This window comes from Cryptomeria japonica, chromosome 9 (assembly GCF_030272615.1).
Source record: "Cryptomeria japonica chromosome 9, Sugi_1.0, whole genome shotgun sequence".
NCBI classification, from domain to species: domain Eukaryota; kingdom Viridiplantae; phylum Streptophyta; class Pinopsida; order Cupressales; family Cupressaceae; genus Cryptomeria; species Cryptomeria japonica.
Genome location: NC_081413.1, coordinates 521,747,763 through 521,770,795, shown reverse-complemented (window position 1 = coordinate 521,770,795; position 23,033 = coordinate 521,747,763). Strand labels below are relative to the sequence as shown.

The 23,033-nt window shown below is 35.0% G+C and overlaps 1 protein-coding gene across 1 annotated transcript; it reads left to right on the top strand.

The window, feature by feature from the left end:
- The first annotated feature begins 19,712 nt into the window (after positions 1–19,712).
- Positions 19,713–22,832, top strand: LOC131066891 (protein TIFY 9). Its single transcript, XM_058001763.2, has 7 exons — positions 19,713–19,788; positions 20,068–20,151; positions 21,576–21,756; positions 21,842–21,938; positions 22,030–22,165; positions 22,256–22,313; positions 22,408–22,832. Exons 2-7 carry the CDS (start codon positions 20,100–20,102, stop codon positions 22,553–22,555), a joined length of 672 nt encoding a protein of 223 aa, XP_057857746.1. The 5' UTR covers positions 19,713–19,788; positions 20,068–20,099; the 3' UTR covers positions 22,556–22,832.
- Positions 22,833–23,033: the final 201 nt, after the last annotated feature.

The window sequence follows — 23,033 nt, the reverse complement described above, 5'->3', positions numbered from 1 at the left end:
TTTGTAGTTTTCACTCAAATCGTCTCATCTCCCATCCAAACCTTTCCATTCTTTCTAATTTCATCTATTTTGACCCAAATTGACTTACTTTGACCCCTTTAAGGTCTTTGGACATTAGTTTGGCTAATTTGCCCTTTTAGGTTTAATTTTTTCATTAATTAATAAAGCCCCTTTTTACTAATTATTCTGCCCTAATCTTTCATAATTTCATCAAACCCTTTCCTTTGTTAAAGTTCATTAAATAATATTGAATTATTTGACTGATGTCAATTTATCCCCTTTAATTAAACAATCTTAATTGATTAATTAAAGGTTCATTCATTTTAACCTATAGTTGAATAATTCATTTAATTTTTCAATTATCTAATTGTGTCATTCGAATTAAATAAATATCTTTATTTATTTAATTTTCCTAATTATCTTCTCACATGAGGATAATATCTGCTTTTTCAATTTACTTTGACAATATCCTCCTAGTTTTAAAAAATGGCAACATTATCTCAAGATTCTTCTTTCAATTTTGAAAGCCTTAATATCTCATTATATTTCAAATTTTAATTAGAAAATGAGGTATGCATCCCCAAAAATATGTTTTTTTTTCATCGCTTTTTCCTTCATCTCCTTATTCCCCAAATGGTAGCTCTTTTGTGCATTTGATCTCGTCCATCCACCTGATAAAAAATCCTTTCGATCTTGTTCGTCTGTCGAGTCTCCGGTTTTCTATAAATTGAGGACTCTCCTTCAATCAAGTCATCTTTTTTTTGAGTAGTTTCACTCTATCAATTTATTTAGCAATCATCTAACTTTAATGCATGCTTAATCTATCACATTTTTAGCTAACTTACAAGCAATTTTATTTTGTTAGTTTATATAGCGATCTAACAATAGCATTGTTATTCTATCATTTCGTCTAATATTCTGGTTTTCAAATAGCTTAACTCTCTCATTTTCTCCAGTTTGTCGAATCAATCATCATTTGATCACATATTCCTAGTAAGTCTCACACACCATCTCCTTTGCTTTCGTTGTTTCTTGCACCTAGCCTCTCGAGAGCAACATATGTCCATTAGAGCTAAAAGGAAGAGTTGTGAGGTCTAATTGAAGAAGCGCAAAGGATAGTTTGCATTTGCTTTGTGTTTTGTTTCAATTACTTTGTTGGTAGGATTAGGAAATTTAGCTTGCAATCTGAGTTTCTATGATTAGCTTGAGTAGATTGTATGCATGTTTTGGTTTTCAAAATAACGCCCTTTTTCCTTGTCCACACCTGTCATCCCATATTCAGTGCCATCAGAGGTTGTTCAATAGGTATCTTCACAATAGTTTTTTTTTTTTTAGTTGATTTGACATCTTTTGATTCAGATAGTTGGACGATTGAGCAGTCTTAAGACTTCTCTTTACTACTTCATCTTCATTGGGTACATTTTCATATGGCAAAAGAAACCTATGAGTCTTAAAACTTCTCTTTACTACTTCATCTTATACTCTTTCAAGTTACAAGTACTTGTATGTGTACCTTGTACCTTATATCTCGAACCTTGTTGCTCACATCTTAACTCATATTGCAATCTACTCTTATAACTATCATTTTATTTGGAGCTTTGTTCCTCTTTTCATATTTCCACTACAAGGTTAACCTAGCCTTCTTTCAATGCATGTTATCTTTTATTGACCTTGGCACCTCATAGGAAACTTGCTCTTTAGATTATAACAAAGATAGACCTATCATTATGCATATTTTCATGAGACCTCATCTCATGCCATGAATGGTTATATCTTCATCTATATCCCTCTATCACTAATTCACGATTTTATAGATTTCATTCTCACAAAAAACCTTGACTTTTCATATTATACCTCCTAAGTGTTGACACTAATGAAATCCCCCTTATGTTTAACTCAACACTTTATCCTTTTGACACCATCCTTTTGCATTCATCTTATTATATTTTCTAATTGTCCATTGTCCCTTCAAAACACTTCACAAGACCACTCACTCATAATATTGTATATGGCTTCTAACAATTAATAGGGACTATCATTTTGGTGGTGACTATCTTTCAAACTATTTTTTATGGATTCCATACTTTTTCCTTCACAATCTCCTCATAGAATTGACAATTGATAGTTACTATATCATCGTAAATTGTAACTGATACAATTCACACCTCATGTTTGTGCTCATACTTTAGCATGTCCTATCTTTGTCCCTCCTCTAGATTTGTTTTGGCCCTCTTCTCCAACTCTGATGTCATGAACATTGCTGAGTGGGCCCCATCTTGGAGGCCTCTTCCCTATTTTCAAATTGGAAGGTCCTATTTCTTGGAGGACTGGGGCACCCCAAAATGCCTTGCCCCGCCTTAAACATGCCCCAATTTGAAATGGGGTAGGTCCTTTCCCCCCGATGGATTTTGGTCCCCGTGGCTACACTTGATCATTGAAGGTCAACCTAATTGATAATTTATCTACATAACCCTATATTAAGACATCCCATTAATTCATTTTGAGATACAGTAAGAATCCATACCTAGCATTTGTGCATTCAAACAATCATCATGAAACATTTTTAGAGGTTCAAGGCAACATTATGGAGCAAAGTTGCAACAATCTCCATGCAAGCATGTGTTTGTCATGTCATTACATTCAACATTTGTGATTATATTCAAAGAGAATTGTATCATCAATCCTTCTATCAATAATTGCAAATATGAGGTATATCTCCTAGCATTTACTTTAGTATTTACATTATTCAATTCAAGGTTGATTCCTAAAGCGGGGTTTTACCTAAGGCAAACCCTATCAACAACAATTCCTTCTCTCTTTTGTGTGTGTAGGGAATAGGCTCAAGAGCTATACCAGATATTCTGATAGGGTTGATGATGAAAAATAGGTTCAGATTTTGACGAAGCAAAATTCAAAGGACCAGGTTGAATCTATACTACATGGTCCTAAAAACTCAGGCTGAACTTTTGGGAACAGGTTGTAAATTTCTTATTTTCCCTAGATCTCAGTTTGTGGCTTTGTGGGACATCTATAGTGGTCTGTTATCATTATCTCTCTCCAATTATCCCTTTTCTCACCCTAATTTCATAATTACCTGTATATGGTGAAAATGGATAACAATAATAACAATATTGAAAGGCTAAATGAATTCAACCACCAAACCCTAGCCTAACAATCAACAAAGATCCACCATAACATATGAAGATTACCTAAGACAATGCAAATCACATGAAATCACAAAGATTATACCATCACATGTCCAATAGGGTTTTGATCTCCATTCTTCCTATCTCCATTGATCTTGCTTGATATATATTTGCTCTCAGATTTTATATGCACAAGAGCTCAACAAAGAACGGAATGTGGTTGCAAGTAGGATCGTAGTGTAGTCAAGTCCTCCAAATTGTCGATTAGGTCATTAGAATGCTTGATTAGGGTTGATAATGAAGGAAGCATCTCCTTATATAGAAGACACTATATGAAATGGAGGGATAAGATTGAGAGGTGTAAAAAGGAGGTCGGCTGTGATTAGAGGGTAGGTAGAAGAAATAGTAAAATAATGAAAGGGGTAGGTAGTGTAGGAATTAAGAGATGAATGACATGTGTCATGTGTAGAAAAGGTTAATGAATTAATTAAATAAATAAAGATTTATTTAATTAATAGAAGAAGTGGGATCAATTAAATAAATAAAATATTTATTTAATTTATGAAAAGGATAATTTAAATAAATAAATGTATTTATTTAAATGAGAAATAAGGCTAGAAGAGGATAAATGAATTAATTAAATAAATAAATATTTATTTAATTAATAGAAGAATTAGGCTTAGATAATTAAATAAATAAAATATTTATTTAATTAGACATGACAATTTTAGGTGTCTACATTACCATCCAATTTAAACTAAGAAAGAGGGTAACAAATAAATAACTAGTGAATCTAATTATAATTTCAGCCCTTCTCTCAGTAGGATTGTGGCTAGATCTATTCGATTCACCCATCTTTCAATGTAGTGGTCCCTAAGGTAAAATTGGTGGTCTTACTATCCTAATTGGTGAAACCCTAGTTTTTCCACCATTACAGTTACATCAAACACTTGACTTGTGTGCAACATGGTTATGGCTCCATTTTCACCTTAGGACTATATTTTCCAAGCATTATCTCTATTTTCTCTCTCTAGCGTTGTAAATTGTATCCACATACAATTTCATCCTCACCTTGGTGCTTCATCTTTCAATGCCCGATGAATGTTTTAATATTGCTCATACCACCTCAGAAACCTACAATTTTACCATCTTCCCTTCCTTCTCCCCAAATATGAGTCTTGATTCTTAGGACAAAGGCATCTAGTGCCCTAGTCCTCTCAATCAAGACCCAAATTTAGTCCTCATAATGGTCACATCAAGTGAGTGGGAAATGTGTCAGCCTACTCCGAAAATTCAAATAATTTTTAGGCAGTCAAGTATAAAGGGAGGTTTACCCCTCTCATTTGAAATCTAACGAAATCTAAGAGAAATCAAGATCCTAATTGCACTCTGGAAAATCCAATTCAAGTGAGAAAGAAATTAGACATTTGTAAAGCATTGGAGAAGAAGCAAAGTCAAGTTCAACCATTCAAGATGGCATCCATGATCAAATTTTTAAGAAGACATTCTACAAGACATACTAAAACCCTTCATGAGGATTCAATAAAGCTTCATCAAGGTATACATTTTAATTACAAGTATTTCATTACAGATCCAGCCTTTCCCTCAAAAGGAAATAATCTTGTTGCAATTTTCCATTACAATTACTACTTCAATTTCAAGGTTAATTCCCAAATGAGGTTTGACCCAAGGCAAACCCCTATCCACAACCTTTTTTCCTCTCTTTCTATGTTTAGGGAATTGTCTTAGGAGTTGTGCCCAGAGATTTTGATAGAGTTGACAATGACAAATAGGTTTAGCTTTCGATAAAACAAAAATTAGACGACCAGGGTGAATCTTTGCTACCCAATCCTGGAAAATCAACCCAAAATTTTGGGGGTAGGTTTTGATTCTCTTCTTCTACCCAAATCCCTATATGTGGCTCTATTGGATATCTATAGTAGTCTTTTTTTGTCAATTTACTTAAATCTCTCAAAGATTTGTCCTAGATTTAACTATAAAACTTCAATTGTATTTTCAACTTAAACAAAAGGGGAATAATACTTCAATCAATATTCAACCCTCTTTCCTAATATAATTGAGATGTTAAGTATTTAGACACATTGTATAGCTTTTATAAGCTTCAAATTTCACGTGCTTGACAGTTGTTCTCTATGACACATTACTCTAACAATTAAAACTTTTACTCAATGAGTATCATTGTCCCCATGCTTCAACAATTAAATTTTGGAACATTTTACATCTAGAAAAAATTAAAAGTCCAATGCATCTTATACCAAGACAATTAAGTCAAGTATTTCAAATAACAATGATCTAATTTCATGCAAACCATAACAACTGAAGTAAGATTGAGCAAAATCGTCTATAACACATTATCTTACAATTAAAACTTTTGGCATATGAGTATTTTTGTGCCTTACTTCAACAATTAAACTTTGAGACATTGTATATTGATTTAAAATTAAAAGCATAGTGCATCTTGTAAAAGACAATTAAGTCAAATATTTCAAATAACAATGGTCTAGTCATTAATATTTTCCTCCAAACCATAATAAAATAAGTAGAATCGATCAAAATCAACATTAAAAAATAAATTAATAAATTAGTTTATTTATTAACAACACAATAACATCTCAAATGATATTTCTAAGTACTGCAATATTATAATAAACCATACAACTGACATGGGTTTTCCACAATTCATGTAATCTTGAGAAGATAGCCTCTTTTCCATTAGATGCTTTAGATCACATTCCTCTTCTCGATGATGGATCATTGAATGTGATTTGAAACATTGAAGAAAAATATCATAGTTGAATCTAAAATCCATCCTATCAATGGTAATGAATTCTTTTATATACAACACTATAGAATACAAATTCATTCCAAAAAACTTTTAGGAGATGAGTATTGTAGACACCTAAAAATGTCTTTTAATTAAATAAATATTTATTATCTATTTAATAATTTTATGCTAATGTCTTCTATTAATTAAATAAATATTTTTATTTATTAAATTAATTCATTAAGCCTCTTCTTTCTAATTTAAATAAATTTATTATTTATTTAATCCCCTTCTTTCCTAAATTAAATAAATATTTTATTTATTTAATTTATCTAGCTCTTTCCTCTATTAACTAAATAAATACTTTTATTTATTTAATTAATTCATTACTTTTTCCCTCTTTAATCCTAGCCCTCCAATTTGTTCACATGGATCACAATCTAAATTTGTAGGCATGTGACAAGTGTCAACTATCTCTTCATTCACTTTGTGCTTTGTACAAAGTAAACCCACCTCTTAATCTCTTCCCTTCATCTTTACCTAACCTCTAATCCTATTGAGTCTCTTTCACCTATGTGATCCTGGTTATTCACTAGTTCATATCTTAATCTAAACCCTCTATTTTTAGGATGATTTCTATAAAAGAGGTTGCTTCCTCTCACTCTACATCACATATAGCTTGAGCATAACTAGATTTTGCCAAAATATATCTGAAGTATACATCATGACAACCACATCCATTCTTCCTTGAGCTCTTGTGCGAGTGGAACACAAATCTGAGAGCAACACCATCAAATACAAGATCATGGAGGATAGTGATGCAGAGAATCCACACTAAAACCACATTATGGAGATTTATTTCTCCCAACTTACCTATTCAATATAATCCTTCCATAACTTCACAAATCCCTCATTAGGCTCTTAATCCACTCACAAGGATACAATAGCCCAAACACATCCAATCCCATCAAACCCTTATCCAACCACTCACACACATTCCTCCATACATATTCAACCATCTTTAACCCACATCCATGCTTCACAACAATCAAACACCCACAAACTCCTTACTAGTCACTCAACCGAGACTACCCTAATTAGGACTTCCTCTTCTCCACTAATGCCAACTCCCAAAATGTAAGGTTCCTCACAAACAAACTCATACTCCCTTGTCATTCCTACAAGGCTTCTCCACATGTTCAACCTTGGATCTCTCTACCCACCCAACCTCCCAAAAGGTCACACAACTCCTGGATTTGTTTCACTATTTTAATGACAGTCAAGTACCTTTAGGGACTGAAAAAATTAAGGCTTTCTCCCTTCAACTCAATATCTTCTAAGGTTTCTAGGTACTCAATAGTATTCCCCAAAACTCTCTCCAAACTCGAACTATCAAAAACCAACCAACACTCATCCATGCAAACACAAGTTCTTGTACACTGTCAACAACGACAATCAATAAGTTTATTCATTTATTGTGTTTCTCAATATTGTTAACACTTGTTCCATATCAAAGGAACCCCCATACACTCTCAAATAACTTCACTTGGCCTCACACACACCAACTCTCAACCATACTCACTCAACCTAGCAAAAAAGGGAAAGTTCATAACACTGTCAAATTAGGACAGTCACTGTTCAACTTTTGGAACAGTCATATTGATCTTTGTATCAGGTTGCTTTCTTGGTATTCCAACACTTGAGACTTGTACATACACTCACCATACATCCCACTATACCTTTATCATCTATCCAAACCCTCCTTACCATTCAACACCATCAAAACTCCAACTTTGCTTTGCTATTCACAGTCTGAGACACTGTGACAGTCATACTTCCAACCTTTCTCACATGCCAAACATTCCCTAGGACCCTGAAAACACCAATATAAGAGGGAACAAGATATCATACAACATTCCACCACTTGGTGTGGGTGTTCAATCAAGAAACAATTCATAGAACATTTTTATTTAGTCTTTGGATACCCTAATGCGGGTTTTTGCCAGGTTTTAAAGAAAACAAGATATCTCAACCAAACTGAAATGAAAATGAGTGAGAAAAAAGTTCTAAATAAAGAAGATTCAATTCCCTTCCATAATAAATGAGTCTACAAGACAGATGAATAAGTTTTCACAATGAAAAAAATAAGGAAAATCAGGTTGTTACGTTGGAAATTACACAACAAATATGCAAGAAACACAAACTTTTATTGATATTTGGCTTATTACATCCACCAACTAGTATCGCCAAATGTGTACAAGGATTTTATAATGCCTTACAAGACTCCACATGGTTATAACCACCTTTACAACTTATTTTAACAACAAACACATAATTACCCTTACAAACTCAAAAGTTGCTTGACAACTCATTTGTCAATTTTAATAATTTTGCTCCAAATTGCATCTAGACTTAATCTATGAATCCAATGCCCCAATAATGACTCAAATAGGTCCAAATAGGACAAAAAGACCATTACATATCATAAAACAACATATTTGATCCATTGACACTCATTTTCAACATAATGACAACTTTTGACAATTTTTGACAATCTTGTCAATATGACCTAATTATGACTCAAAACCCTATCTAATGATCTCAAAGATGCTTATTACATAAATAATGGTCATGATTGACCTTATTACATTAATATAACTCAAAAAACTTATGATATTGCATCATGGCCTCATTAAGGCATGGAGACCTATTAGGTGCTCCTGCACCATACTCTTGGCCTTGAAAACTTTCCAAGTCTCTTGGAACTACTATACCTACAAAAAAATATGATTAGATTCTCCTCCTTGTCCTTGTACTGGTCTCATATTCACTTTAGTCTTGTACATATCCTCTTCTTGAAGTTTCATGCTTGCTTGGCTACTTGACTCCTTCATGCTTGCTCTACCAATTTGGATTTGCACTTCTAAACTTTGATTTGCCTTCTTCCAGCTGCTTCCAATATGTCCTTCAACTTCCTTCATACAATAAAATCTTCACTCTGTCTGTCTTCTTTCATTTTTACCTTTGGTTTAGCATTCATTAGCAAATTCAACAAAATCAAGAAGCAACAACAAGCTCCTTTCACCATCTGCCTCTTATCTTTCCTCCTTACAACCATTACCAACTTACTTATGCTTGGAATCACTACTAGAACAATATACATTTGCATCACAACTAATCTTACCATCCAAAGACAACTCACTGCCTTGACATCAACATATCCTCTCTTTTCCATCTCACTTGGAGACCACACACACTCTTTAGCCTTCTCATGGCCCATCACTACCAAATTTTCAGTCTTAGTCTCTTCCCTCATTGAGATCATCTGCTCATTCTTTACCTTCTCATCTTCACCCTTCATGGTGACTACAACTTCCATCTCTTTCTTAATCTCATTACCTCTACTTGTCATGGTGTCACTTTGGTTTACTTCAACCAACTTCTTTTCCATTACATGTCATTCCATTTGGCACTCCTTCTCACTCATTTCCAACTCATTATCCACCTTGATCATTGTATATTTAGCCTCATAACACATTTTCATAGTGGCACCTTGTTGTCCTATAACTTTTCCCATTTCCAATGGACACAACACAGTCTCAATCATGATCTTCTTACCATCTTCAAGCCCTTCAAGACTTGTTCCTTTGATGTCACCTTTAATACCTCTATCCTTTACCTTTATCTCGGTGTTTAGAACCTCCTTGTCAATAGGTTCACTATCCTCTTCATCAACTATTTGTTGCACCTTGCCTTCTTGTCCATTTAGTAGACAACTCATTTCTTCCTTTGTGTCTTCATCATCCCAATGCTACAACTTACTGTCTTTTCTCTTGTCCTCATCCCCTCTCCTTGTTAGGATATCTATCCCAAGCATCTTCTTGTCACAAATCTCTTCATTCTTCATGGTTGTCTGCTCCAAAACACCATCATCCTTCATTGAACAAACTCTTACTTGTGCCTCACCTTTATCTTCAAGTTACTCATGTACTAGGAACTCTTTTCTTCTAATCAACCCTATCCTTGTCACCTTCTTTGATGCCTCAACATCCTACAATGGATTCAACACAAAAAATTTCCCATCTTTGTCAATGGTATATGTATTATTTCAGCCATCATGTAATGTAAATCTATCAAATTGCCAAACTCTATAAAAGATCAAATGATAATCATTCAAAGGTATAACATCATAAAGAACAATATCATTATATGAACCAATATTGAAATGCATAAATGATTGTTCTCTAACATCAACCCATTGATCATCATTCACCCAATATGATATGTAGTGTGTTTCATGAGGTTTCCTTGGCAAATTCAACTTTTCAACCATTTCCACTGAAACTATGTTATCAAATGAACCATTGTGAATAATCATCCTACATACCTTGCCTTGGTATTTACAATTTGTCCTGAATATGGATTGTCTCTGAGTCATCTCATTCAACTTGGCATACCTTGCTCTCATTTCTTCAACCTCCTGCATGATGGCTTCAACTCCTTCAACCTCTTAATCTTCACTTGATCTAATTTCTATCTCTGATACCAATCTGATGTAGAGTATCCACACCAAAACCACATTAGGGAGATTTATTTCTCCCAACTTACCTATTCAATAGGTCCAATCCTTTCATAACTTCACAAATCCATCACTAGGCTCTTAATCCACTCACAAGGATACAATAGCCCAAGCACATCCAAACTCCTCAAACCCTTATCCAACTACTCACACACATTCCCCCATACATATTCAACCATATTGAACCCACATCCATGCTTCACAATACTCAAACACCCACAAGCCCCTTACTAGTCACTCAACCAAGACTACCCCAATTAGGACTTCCTCTTCTCCACTAATGCCAACTCCCAAAATATAAGGTTCCTCACAAACACATTAATACTCCCTTTTCATTCCTACAAGGATTCTCCACATGTTCAACCTTGGCTCTCTCTACCCACCCAACCTCCCCCAAAAGGTCACACAACTCCTAGATTTGTTTCATTGTTTTAATGGCAGTCAAGTACCTTTAGGGACAATGAACAACTTAAGGCGTTCTCCCTTCAACTCAATGTATTCAAAGGTTTATAGGTACTCAATAGTGTGCCCCAAAAATCTCTCCAAACTCACACTATCAAAAAACAACCAACACTCATCCATGCAAACACAAGTTCTTGTACACTATCAATAAGGATAATCATTGCTACTTTAGGATAGTCAATAAGTTTATTCATTTATTGTGTTTCTCAATCTTGTTAACACTTGTTCCATATCAAAGGAACCCCCACACACTCTCCAATACCTTCACTTAACCTCACACACACCAACTCTCAACCATACTCACTCAATCTATAAAACAAGGGAAAGTTCATAACACTATCAAATTAGGACAGTCACTGTTCAACTTCTGGAATAGTCATATTGATCTTTGTATCAGGTTTCTTTCTTGGTATTCCAACACTGGAGACTTGTCCATACAATCACCATACATCCCACTATATATTTATCATCCTTCCAAACCCTCCTTACCATTTTTCACAATCAAAACTCCAACTTTTCTTTGTTGTTCACAGTCTGAGACACTGTGACAGTCATACTTCCAACCCTTTCACACGTGCCAAACATTCCCTAGGAGCCCGAAATCACCACTATAAGAGGGAAAAGGATATCATACAACATTCCACCACTTGGTGTGGCTGTTCAATCAAGAAACAATTCATAGAACATTTTTATTTAGTCTCTGGATACCCTAATGAGGGTTTTTACCAATTTTTAAAGAAAACAAGATATCTCAACCAAATTGAAATAAAAATGAGTGAGACAAAGTTCTGAATAAAGAAGATTCAATTCCCTTCCATAATAAATGATTCTAAAAGACAGATTAATAAGTTTTCACAATGAAAAAAATAAGGAAAATCAGACTGTTACGTTGGAAATTACACAACAAATATGCAGGAAACACAAACTTTTATTGATATGTGGCTTATTACATCCACCAACCAGAATCTCCAAACATGTACAAGTATTTAATAATTCCTTCCAAGACTCCACACGGTTATAACCACCTTTACAACTCATTTTAACAACAAAAACATATTTATCCTTACAAACTCAAAAGTTGCTTGATAACTCTTTTGTCAATTTTGACAATTTTGCTCCAAATAGCATCTAGACTTAATCTATGACTCCCATGCCCCAATAATGACTCAAATAGGTCCAAATAGGCCACAAAGACCCTTAAATATCATAAAACAACATATTTGACCCATTAACACTCATTTTCAACTTAATGACATCTTTTGATAATTTTTGACAATCTTGTCAATATGACCTCATTATGACTTGAAACCCTATCTAATGATCTCAAAGTCACTTATTACATCAAGAATGGTCATGATGACCTTCTTACATCACATGAACTCAAAAACCTTATGATATTGTATCATGGCCTCATTAAGGCATGAAGACCTATTAGGTGCTCCTCCACCAGATAGGAGAACTATGGAGACAAGCCTATCATAGATGTAAAGGTATAATATTTGTTGTTTGATGTTTTGTTTATATTGCATGCTAGTTCTCTATTGATTTTTGTTGAATTAGTTTGTTAGTGGTTGAATCATTAAGGGTTTACAAATAGGTTCAAATTCAACACAAACAAGTTTCTTTGTTCCTTACTTCAATAATTAAAATTTGGGGCATTTCATATTTAAACAAAGTTAAAAGAATAATGCATCTTGTAACAACACAATTAAGTCAAAAATTTCAAATGACAATGCTATAGTTTGTAATAATTTCATGCAAACCATAAGAAATGAAGTATAATGAAACAATATCATTAAAAAAATATTAATAAATGACATTACTATAGTCCATAATAATTTCATGCAAACCATAAGAAATGAAGTATAATGAAACAAAATCATTAAATAAATTATAATAAATTTATGCAATTTTTATCAACACTAATAACATTTCAAATGATATTTCTATATATTAAAATAGAGTAATAAATTATAGTTGGCATGAGCTTTCCATTATCCATGCAATATTAATAAGATAGCTTCTTTTTCATTAATGATTCTAATCACTCCCCTCTCAATGATGATGGAGCACTAAGTGTGATGTAAAATGTCCAATGATAAAAAAAAAATTAATCAAAGAATTAAAAACAAAAACAACTAAAAAATAATTTACTACATATTTCAAATAGAATTAATGGCCATTATTATTTGCTTGACAAATCTATAATGGGACATAAGGAGTAATGGCAGAGTTGCTTGAAAATTTTGAATGAGCTTTATGGGGGAGATGATTCATTAGGGTGCACTTATTCAATAACAACTTACATGATTAATTGACCAAAGTACAATACACCATGGACTTCAAATGACTTCATATCTACTATACTCACTAATTAGGAAGATCAATATTCTCTTCACAATGATGGATCACTGAAAAACATACACTATTGAATCCAGAAACTACCTTATCAATGGTAATGAATTCTTTTCTACACAATAATATACAAAATATACGATACAAATTCATTCCATAAACTTTAGATCTATATTCTATACAACAATTATGTAATCATTATTCCCATTTTAAATACAAGCATAATAAATAATAAAAATAAAAATTTCACTTTACACATGTCAAAGAACTTAAAAAAAAACTACTCAAAAGCAATTTATTGCACATTCCAAATAGAATTAATGACCAACATGATTTGCTTGACAAATATCTACATCATAGAAGAGTAATGGGGGATTTGCTTGGAAATTTTAAATGAGCTTTATGGAGGGAGATGGTTCGTTAGGGTGCACTTAATCAATAACAACTTACATGCGTAATTGACCAAAGTCCAAGACAACATGGACTTCCTAATGACTTCTTATCTACTATACTCTCTAGCTATGAAGGCCACTCTCCTCTTCACAACAATGGATCATTAAAAAACATACATTGTTGAATTGAAAGGATATCTTATCAATGATAATGAATTATTAATATTCTCAAAAATATTAATAATATATCAATGAATTATTTTCTACACGATAATATACCAAATATACAATACAAAATCATTCCATAAAACTTCAAATCTATATTCTATACAACATTGGTGAAATAATTATTCCCTTTTTTAATACAAGTATGATAAATACTTAAAATAAAAAATTCCACATTACACATAATAAGAACCTTGGAAATTGCTTGGAAATTTTATATGAGCCTTATGGGGGAGATGATCCATTAGGGTGCATTTAATCAATGACAACTTACAAGAGTTATTGCCCAAAGTCAAAGACAACATGAACTTCCAAATCGACTTTCTATCTACTATATTCTCTAGCTATATTTCTTCACGATGATGGATCAAACATATACTATTGAATTAAGAAACTATTGTGTCAATGACAATGAACTCTTCCCTACATAATAATTGATGCATGAGCATCCCCGATCGATGGGCAATCTTGCATCAACCAAAAATATTTCCTTTCAGTTTTGTTCTCATTTTGTTCTTTGTGCAGTTTTCTGTGTTCTTGTCGGTTGGCACCGGTAATTGCTTGTTCTTCATGGCAGATCTTGTTTTCAGTTTCTTTGTGGTTTCATGTGGTTGATTCTGGATTTCTAGTTCATTTGGGTTCTCTTCCGGTCAGTTATTGCTTTTGGTTGGCTGTTTCTGAGTTCCCATGGCAGTCCTTGTGCTTACCGGTTGATTTTCCTTCATTACCGACGTGATTCTTAGCATGTGGATTCATTTTGGGTCTTGTCTGATGTTCTTTGGCATGTGGCCGACCTTCCTGCTGAACTGCATCACTTGGTTGTTATTTTCCGGAAATATCTATCTAATTCTTAGGTTCGACCTAATTACACATTTTATTTTCCTGCATTGATGAATGTAATCTTATGAGGCCGACCCGGATGTGTTCTGACATGTATAAATATGATGCTAGGTAATCATTTGTAGGGGCAGAGGAAATAGAATGGGGAATAAGGATTGAGATTCACATATTGTGATCCGGTTGATTCTTAGAGTCCCGGTTGGATTGTATCTGGCTTGCATGTAACCGGTTAATTACTAGATGTTCCTTGATGATAATATAATGATTGCCAGATGATTGCTGGGAGTTCTATGGCTTTAATATGATCTATTTATGTGATTTTGTTATGTTTTCTTACTGCTTTCGTTGTGTCTCTCTCGCTGCATAAGTCGGTTGACTCTTTGAGGGTTTTTTACCGGTTATGGCTGCATCAAGTGGTATCAGAACTGGTTATGGATTGGTTGGTGGAAGAATCATTTGCAAACATTGAGGCATTCCTTGAAGTGGAGTGATCACCGATTGGAGGTAGGCTATGTGTGTGTTCAATAGATCACCGAGGGGAGGCAATTGAAATTGGTAGTCAGATCATTGAGTTGAGGCAGTTCACCGAAGTGGAAGAAGAGATGTCGCCGAGGAGAACAAACCCCCGGAGGGTAGAATAGATGATGGAAGACTTCAAGAATGAAGTGAGTAATGAAATCCAAAATGCTTTGGTTGGTTTGCGAAGAAACCCTGATTCTGAGGATGAATATGAGGAAACCGGTGAAGAGCTTGAGGAAGCTGAAGGACCGGAAGATGGAAGAGAGGAAAGATTCCTAAGAGAAGTGGCACAAGCAAGCAAAGTTCATAAAGTTGAGGTCTTTAAATTTTCTGGAATATTGAACCCGAAGGATCTGATCGATTGGATTGGAGAGTTGGAGGACTACTTTGAGTTTGAGGTTGTCAAGGACCCGCAGAGAGTTTGGTTGGCACAAACCAAGTTGAAAGGGTATGCTACCTTATGGTGGAAGGAATTGCAGAAAGACAGAGTGGAGAATGGTGAATTGAAGATCATTTGGCGGAGATAGATGGTTGCAAGATTGAAGGCCAAGCTCATACTGGGAGACTATGAATTGGAGTTATTCAAGAAGTTGCAGAGCCTGAAACAGAGAAACATGGCTGTGAAGGAATATATTGAGGAATTCTACAAGGTGGTAATCAGATCTGGACATAGAGAGCTCGATAGAGAAAAGGTGGCAAGGTACATCAATGGACTTGCTTTTAACATTCAAGATGAGATGAGTATGTTGAAGATTTCCACAGTTAAAGAAGCTTACCAATATGCTTTGAAGGATGAGGAGAAAGTGAGGAGAAGACAACCGAATAAGGGAAAAGGAGAAATTCAAGATGAGTGATAATATGAAGAAACTGGTTGAAGAAGAGGAGTCAAAACCTAACTGGAGTAAAAAATTGCAGCAAAAGACACCGAGGAAAGGTAGTGGCAGTACCGGTAGGGAATTTCCTGGAAAATGCTTCAAGTGTGGAGAAACTGGGCATAGATCCTATGAATGTAAGCAAGGAATGACAAGAAGTTGTGTGGCAAGTGAGGAACCGGAAGGTGATGGTACCGGATCTGACTATGCACCGGAGCAAGGAGAATCCCTTATGTTCAGAAGAAAGGAATCAGATCTACTTAGAGGAGGAGTCTTTTCCAGACTATGTGCAAATGAGGTGGTAAGTGTTGCAAGGTCATTGTAGATAGTGGAAATACTAATAATTTAGTATCTAAGGAGATGGTTGTGAAGCTTGGGTTGAAGAGGCTTAAGCATCCTTGTCCTTATGAGGTGAGTTGGTTACAAGATGATCAGAAGATAGAGATAAAGGAGCAGTGTTTGGTGTTTTTCAATATTGGGCCTTTTAGAGATGAGGTTTTATGTGATATTGTATCTATGAGTGTTTGTCATGTTTTGTTGGGAAAACCTTGGCAGTATGATAGGGGAGCTATTTATGACTGTAGAAGAAACCTGGTTACTATTGAAAAGGATGGGCATAAGTTCACATTGATTTCTTTAAAGGAGAAAGACAAGGAGGTGAAGAAACTGAGTCCTGAGAGAAGTTGCACTACTGAGGATTCGGTGATAGGGGCTATATCGGAAGGATTGATAGAACCGGTTGAAAAAGTTATACTAGAGGATTTGAAGAAAGATTTGATAGAACTAGTTGCAGAGGTTATACCAAAGGGTGACATGAGTTTGTAGAAGGATCTGACAGTTGAACCTGATAGACAAGTGGAACCTGATGACAGAGAGATGATGGTAACTAACCGGATAAAGTCTTGTGGCAGAACCAAATCAGAGTTTCAGAAACAAAGATAATGTGCTGATCAGAAGCAAGAAAAGAGAAACAATGGGGGTCAAAGGTTAGAGGAGTCGGTTGAGGCACCAGAAGAGCCAAAGCAGAGGTTGGCAGACAAAGAAGATGTCTGGATCATAAATGAGCATGGGATCTTCATTCCGAATCATTTTAGATGTTCATAAGTTGCCTCTCATGGAACATCTTTTTATACCTAGGTTGTCTGATGCAGGAGCATCCCCAGTCGATGGGCAATCTTGCGTCAACCAAAAATATTTCCTTTCAGTTTTGTTCTTTGTGCAGTTTTTTGTGTTCTTGCCAGTTGGCACTGGTAGTTGCTTGTTCTTCGTGGCAGATCTTGTTTTCGGTTTTCTTGCGGTTTCATGTGGTTGATTCCATATTTCTAGTTCATTTGGGTTCTTTTCCGGTTAGTTATCACTTCCGGTTGGCTGTTTCTGGGTTCCCGGGTCAGTTCTTGTGCTTACCGGTTGGTTTTCCTTCATTACCAGCATGATTCTTGACGTGTGGATTCATTTTGGGTCTTGTCCGATGTTCTTTGGTGTGTGGTCGACCTTCCTGCTGAACCGCATCACTTGGTTGTTATTTTCTGGAAAGATCTATCTAATTCTTAAGGACGACCTAATTACACATTTCATTTTCCTGCATTGGTGAATGTAATCTTATGAGGCTGACCCGGATGTGTTTTTTGCCGGGTATAAATATGATGTTAGGTAATCATTTGTAGGGGCAGAGGAAATAGAACGAGGAATAAGGATTGAGATTCACATATTGTGATCTAGTTGATTCTTAGAGTCTCAGTTGAATTGTATATGGCTTGAAGCTTACATGTAACCAGTTAATTACCAGATATTCCTTGATGATAATAAAATGATTGCCGAATGATTGTTAGAAGTTTTATGGCTTTAATATGATATGTTTATGTGAATTTGTTATGTTTTCTTGCTGCTTTCGTTGTGTCTCTCTCATTGCATAAGTCGGTTGACTCTTTGAGGGTTTTTTACCAGTTATGGCTACATCAATAATATACAAAATATATGATACAAATTCATTCTCCAAAACTTCAAATTCATTTTGTAAAACTTCCTATCTACTATACTCTCTAGACAACACTCTTCACAATGACGGATCATTGAAAAACATACGAAACTATCTTGTCAATGATAATAAATTCTTCCCTACACACTAATATACAAAATATAGTATACAAATTCACTCCATAAACTTCAAATCTATATTCTATACAACATTGTGTAATCATTATACCCATTTTTAATACAAGTATAATACATAAAAATAAAAAAGTTCACATTACACATATTAAAAACCTTAATTGACCCGAAAGGGTGGCATAGTTGGCCAAGGGCTTCGAGATCGATTCTCTCCACCTAGGCTTATGCACTACTCCTATCATCCCCAAGGGAATTAGTCTCATCCTAGAAGAGACTTATACTGGACTGGGTTACACAAACACGCCTAAATTATACATATTGCAAAAAAAATGGAAAGCAAAAATGCTAATTGCTCAGATAAGAACAAGTTTGCACCAACTCAAGAAATGGTAGAGATAGAATGGCATTAGATCATGGAGCTTACAAGGATATCCAAGTCAATTATATTGAGGCATTAAAAGTGAACAACTCGGGTAATTTTGTTTGAAGAAGAGAAGATAATAAAGATTGCAGATTTTTTGGTCAAGATAAGAGAGTCGAAGATGCAAAAGGAAAAGGAAATTTAGGTGCCATGTTTTTGGTGTAGAGACTTTTCTTTGCTGACTATCTGTGGATCCCATAAGCTGCTTGACCTTGTAGACGTGATTAAAAACTTGGGTAATTTGTTTGAAGAAGAGAAGATAATAAAGATTGACGATTTTTTGGTCAAGATAAGAAAGTCCAAAATGCATAGGGAAAAGGAAATTAAGGTACCATGTTTTTGGTGTACATGCTTTTCTTTGCTGACTATATGTGAGTCCCATAAACTGCTTGACCTAGTAGACATGATTAAAAACATTCATTCATTCATTCAAACAAAACCAACCTAATCAACCAATTTTTTTTAAGAAAAAGAAAAAACAACCCCATAACAATTTATTGCACATTCTAAATAGAATTAATGGCCAACGTGATATGCTTGACAAACCCACCATCATAAGTAGAGTAGGTAGGTAGTTATGGTGGAGTTGCTTGGAAATTTCAATAGAGATTTAAAAAAACATTGAAATTTGATCACATGTTATGTATGAGTCGTCCGTCAATAGTCATTAGTCATTAAGGAATAAAGATGGCCACGTTCTACCGAAAAATCCGATAATTTGACGGTGCAAAGTAGAGTAGATGCCATTATTGAGTTTCCCCATACACAAACACAAACCTCGTGAATCACGTGCTTTAAAAGTGCCGCGTCATGCACGCGTGAACCCTGGAACCACACAAATATTATATATATATATTTTTTCTATTCTTTACTCTGTATCTTAATCCACCGCGTCTACGAACAGTTTGGATTCATTCTGACTGAATCAGAATTAATCTTCACCGTTGTCTGTAAATTTTTCTTTATTTCTGTGTAAATTTTCTTCTGTTGACCGTAATGCGCGTTGAAGGACTGGCTGTGGAACGTGGTATTGGTCCGGATGCGTTAAATTTTTCCTACAGCTGGCGCCTCTGGATTTGGCATGTAGGTATTTTCCACATTTCCTGCTCTGTTCTTCTGCTTTAACTACAGTCCCGCACGTTTCTTTATGCTTTCATTATTATAATTCATCTTGCACATTGACACGACTCATTCTATTCTCTTTTGCATTCATACACGAGTTATTTACGCCGATTTAAGCGCTTTTGGTCCTATCACCGGCCCTCCATTAAACTAGCCAGTCAGTCTACCCTAAGTTTGTAAGGAATTCTGGCATTAGGTGGTGTTTTCTTTCTGTGTGCTGCTGAGGAATTCTGGCATTAGGTTGTATTTTCTTTCTGTGTGCTGCTGAGGATATGGATTCGTTGAGCTTTCACTGTGGCGAGAAACGGCTTGCAGAGCCTAGAGGTGTGTTATTTTTTTTTGGAAGTTTTGAGTTTTTTTTGTTTTTTTTTGGTGCAGGTTTTTGTTTTCTGAGAAAACTCTGTGAGAATTTGTTAAATTTAGTTTTGAATTTGTGAATTCTGTGGTTGGAAACACGGTGGAGTCTGTAGAATAGAGTAGAATGGAGGACTTTTAATGTGTCTTTGAGGTTAAGGATAGTTTATGGAGTTGGAGAGACTGTTATTCTTGCTCTGCGGAGTGTCTCTTTTGTTATTCATTTTGATAATTCTTTTATTTTTTCAATCTTATTTTGGCTGAATTGTTTTAGATGTTTAAGAATCCAAGCTTTGTTATTCTTGATGATCTCTTCCATTTTCTCAACCTTAGGTGCTTAAGAATCCAAACTCTGTCATTCTTGATAAACTTTTCCGTTCTCTCAACCTTATTTTGACTGAAAGTTTTAGATGTGCACGAATCTAAACAGTCATTCTTGATAAAGTTTTCCATTTTATCATTCTTAGCTTTAGACGGTTAAGAATCCAAACTCTGTTAGTCTTGCTTTGTGGAGTGTTAATCTTTTGTTATTGAATTTGCTAATAAATTCTTCTATTTTCGCAACCTTATTTTGAATAACTTGTAGACACTTATGAATCTGAACTTTGTTATTCTCGAAAATTCCTTCCATTTTCTCAACCTTATTTTGGCTATATAACTGTAGATGACTTAAAGAATCCAACCTCTGTATGCTGATCTTTTACGATTCAAATTGATATTAAACTCTTTCGTTTTCTGAATCTTTGCAACTAAATTGCTTATGTACTTTACCTGAATTTAAGGCATTGAAATCCAGAATAAAATGTTTGTTTGTTTCCATCATCCTGTCTTTCCAAACCCGCTATTGAATTCTTAGAATGCTTTGTATTCCAAAACAAAATGATTCCCTTTCAAGTTTCAACCGTACTCCCTTTCCAAAGCTTCTTTCCTTTTCCTGTTTCTGTATACGGCGCCTTGTTATATGGTGTGCTTAGACTCTGATTCTTTTCGATACCCAGAAATTACCGGCCCGGCCTCCTGAATGAGCCACTTGTGGCACTTTGGAACAGAATCTGCAGTTCTCATTGAAATTTGTTTGAGTGTGACCTGAAAAGTTGATTAAATTTCTCGCGGTCATAAATCTGGGAAAACAGGTCACTTGACACCGTGTTTCTCAGATTTGCTGTCTGTTTGTTTTTAGGTAGGGCTTTTTGCAAGACAGATTGACTGTATATTAGTTTCCTTTGGTATTATTTAAGATATTTTCATCAAAAAATAGTCTGAAATTCATGTCCATATCTGACCAGTCACTATTTTCGGATCTGCAATCGTATAGCTTATATTGACTAAAGGCGTGAGAAAAATCGCCGATGGAAACATAAGATTATAATTTAACGTCTTTGTGATGTATGCAGTGGCCATGCAAGGTTTATCGTGGATAAAACCAGAGATGATGCAGCAAGTGCTCTCATCTATCGGCCTTCCTCAGGAAAGAAATTCCGCCGAGGCGCCAAACCGTGGGGATTTAAGGGGCTCTTTCCCTCACAACAGGACAGCTTCAAACGATACAAGCTTTCCCCACATCGTAGATTCCAGGTACTAAAATGCCTTCTCTCTTTTCTTCTAAATAACTTTTCAACCCTAAATTCGGAAACTGAATCTCATGTGTTTCTTTTGCCAGATCTGTGTCTGCAAGCATTTCAGATAAACAATCTGCTCCCCGGCTGACCATTATTTATAACGGAGTAGTGAATGTGTATCATGTTTCTCCTGAAAAGGTATGGATTTCGATCCTCGGAGCGGATTTATTGTTTCATTTACAGATAAGTATAATAAACTGGAATTTTCTGACAAAAACTTTTCATTCAGGCTGAAGCCATTATGCAACTTGCCAGCACTAACAGCGCAAGTAAAACCACAACCCCTGTAGTTTCCAGTGGATCGAAAGAGGAAGTAGCAAAACCTTGTGCCACTTCAACTCAACAAATCAAAAAAGCTACCCAAGGTAAGACAGATTACTTTCTGTTACCACCATTAGACTACACGAAAAAATCCAAAATAGATACTGATTTCACAGGCATTTATTTTACCGCAGGGCTTCCAATTGCCAGGAAATTATCTCTGCAGCGCTTCCTTGAAAAACGCAAAGACAGGTACTAAACCCAACCCACTTGTTTATTCATTTGTTTATCGTTTGCCTGTCATTTTTTGATAGTATCTCATCAAAATCCATGGTGGCCATGACAGAATAAGCACAGTTTCTCCGTACACTTCTGCCTCCGACCAGTCAACTACATCTTTGAAAGGTTCATCAGGAACAATGGTTAAAAACGAGGGTTTAGAAGAAGACCCCATCACGCTTTCTTTGTCTTTTCCATCACAAAGAGCTTGTTAATGTTAAATTCTCTGTCGGTGGACTTCAGTTACAGATTATAAGTGACCTGCTAAAATTTGGTTACTTGTGAAAAGAATAAAAGAAAACTGGAGTTTTCCTTTCTTGAAATAGGTAAAAAGTAACGACCTATTATTTTCTTGTTGACCCAGATTTCACGCCATTTGTAATGTAATTTTTGCTATCTTTCACTGTATCCAGGCCAAATGTCGGTCTGCAACCTGCTCTTTGAAATATTGATTGACCATAAACAATATAATGAACAGAAATTGATTTTGTAGATCTATTTTAATGGGATTGCTCAGTTTTTTCTTCTGTGGGACCATTGAATGAAAGAAACAGAAAGCTCGTGCTTCTTGAGTCCTGACAGCTTAATAAAAGCAACACTAATTTCAACATGGTGGGAAACCCCACATCAAATCAATTCGTCACGTTCACATCGTCAAACTTGTTTATCATTACAGCCGTCCATTTGAATAAA

Bases quoted from the DNA above. Each gene is read 5' to 3' on its own strand.
- LOC131066891 (XM_058001763.2), top strand. From the start codon at position 20,100: ATGGATTCGTTGAGCTTTCACTGTGGCGAGAAACGGCTTGCAGAGCCT. The intron at 21,757-21,841 runs GTACTAAAATGC...TTCTTTTGCCAG, and splicing joins CCCCACATCGTAGATTCCAG to ATCTGTGTCTGCAAGCATTT. The intron at 21,939-22,029 runs GTATGGATTTCG...CTTTTCATTCAG, and splicing joins ATCATGTTTCTCCTGAAAAG to GCTGAAGCCATTATGCAACT.